At 62.3% G+C, this 1,587-nt stretch overlaps 2 protein-coding genes across 2 annotated transcripts; both read left to right on the top strand.

The window, feature by feature from the left end:
* Positions 1-20: 20 nt before the first annotated feature.
* Positions 21-596, top strand: EIN_072670 (hypothetical protein; the record flags this gene model as incomplete). Its single annotated transcript, XM_004261271.1, has 1 exon — positions 21-596. The coding sequence occupies one exon, from the start codon at positions 21-23 to the stop codon at positions 594-596; it is 576 nt and encodes a 191-aa protein (XP_004261319.1).
* Positions 597-1,055: 459 nt separating this feature from the next.
* Positions 1,056-1,490, top strand: EIN_072660 (hypothetical protein; the record flags this gene model as incomplete). The annotated part of the gene is made up of 1 exon (XM_004261270.1): positions 1,056-1,490. A coding segment is annotated over one exon (435 nt), but the record flags the coding sequence as incomplete, so codon positions are not given.
* Positions 1,491-1,587: the final 97 nt, after the last annotated feature.

The raw sequence follows: 1,587 nt of genomic DNA, 5'->3' as shown, positions 1-1,587 counted from the left end.
CCGACGCCGATGAGTTCGACATGCTTTATCAGCTGCAGGCCCTGACGAACCCGCGCCTGCACAACGAGACCGGCCGACTCGAGCTGATTCCCCGCGACGAGATCCCGTTCGGCATTCCCGGCTGCTCCTATGCCACCGCTCCGTTCACCCATGTGAATCCCTCAGGCTCGCGTTTCAGCGATGGCAGCTACGGCGTGCTCTACCTGGCCGACAGCATGGAAACGGCCCTGGCCGAAGTGCGCCATCACCAGGAGCTGTACTGGTCCGGCGTTGTGGGTCTGAACTTCGAGCGTTTCGTCTTTCGCGGATTGTCGTGCCAGTTCGACGAGGCAGGCCTGCTGGATGCCACGACCGTCGCGCTGACCGACCCGATCTACGATCCGAACGACTATTCCGCGGCGCGCCAGTTCGGTCGTCAGCTCCGGCAGGACGGCTTTGCAGGTCTGCGCTACCGCTCGGTGCGCAAGCCTGGCCAGCATTGCTGGGCGCTCATGACGCCGCGCAATGTGCTCTCCATTGTTCAGACCGCCCACTACGAGATGATCTGGAACGCCGGCATTACCAGTGTCAGCGCCATCGGCGAGGTTTCGCCGTAGGCCCACCCCGGCGCCGCTCGTCCGCACGCGCGTCACTGCCAACCAGGTGTAACAAACGCCGCGCATCCTTTGCTCAAGGACTCCCCCATGGCGCACGGACGCTCCACCGAACAGACGATGTGAGGACGCGACGATGAGCAAGCGATCACTCGAAGAACTGGTAACCCGTTCGGATATCAGCGCACTGCAGCCGATGGCGCACTGGCGTCGTGGTCGTCGCAGCGGGCAGGAAAAAGCGGGGCCGAACGCTGCGGCGTTGATCCAGCGTGCCGCGACCGATATCGGCATGCTGAAAGCAGCCATTGCGCATTAAGCGAAACGCTGACTTCTGAGCCACATGCAGCCCCGAAGCGGGCTGCAATGCTCGCGGCAGAGCATTTTTTCAGCCTTGACTGCTGTCAATGGCAAAAATAGTAAGCAGCCTATCGTTCGCTCCGATGCCAACCAAGGGAGCGACACATGAGAAAGCTGCGTCCACATCATCTGACACCCTGCCTGCTTAGCGTCGGGCTGTTCTGCAGTCCGGCGATCCTCGCCGGCGAGAACTTCAGCGAGCTGTTCACCGATGCCAAGCCGAATCTGGATCTGCGCTATCGCTACGAGCACATCGACCAGGACAACGCGCTGAAACATGCCAATGCGCAGACGCTGCGCACCCGCATCGGCTTCCAGACCGGTCAGTGGTACGGCCTGTCCGCACTGGTCGAGGCCGACAACGTCAGCCGCCTGGGCGACGCGGCCTACAACAGCACGCGCAACGGCCAGACCGACTATTCGACCGTTCCGGACCCCGACGGCAGCGAGATCAATCAGGCGCTGCTGCGGTACGACCATGCACTCGGCATGCTGTGGTCGGGCGGCAGCGGATCATCTGGACATCACGCTTCGTTGGTGGTGTCGCCTGGCGCAGACGAGCAGACTACGACGCGTGCTGGGCAGCTACAGCTGTCGATGACTGACGCTGACTATGCTACTAGACACGTCACACGAT

This window comes from Entamoeba invadens (genome assembly GCF_000330505.1).
Source record: "Entamoeba invadens IP1 unplaced genomic scaffold scaff_1105074724571, whole genome shotgun sequence".
Classification (NCBI taxonomy): Eukaryota; Evosea; order Mastigamoebida; family Endamoebidae; genus Entamoeba; species Entamoeba invadens.
Note: the sequence above shows the minus strand (reverse complement) of the source record. Positions and strands in the feature narration are given on the sequence as shown.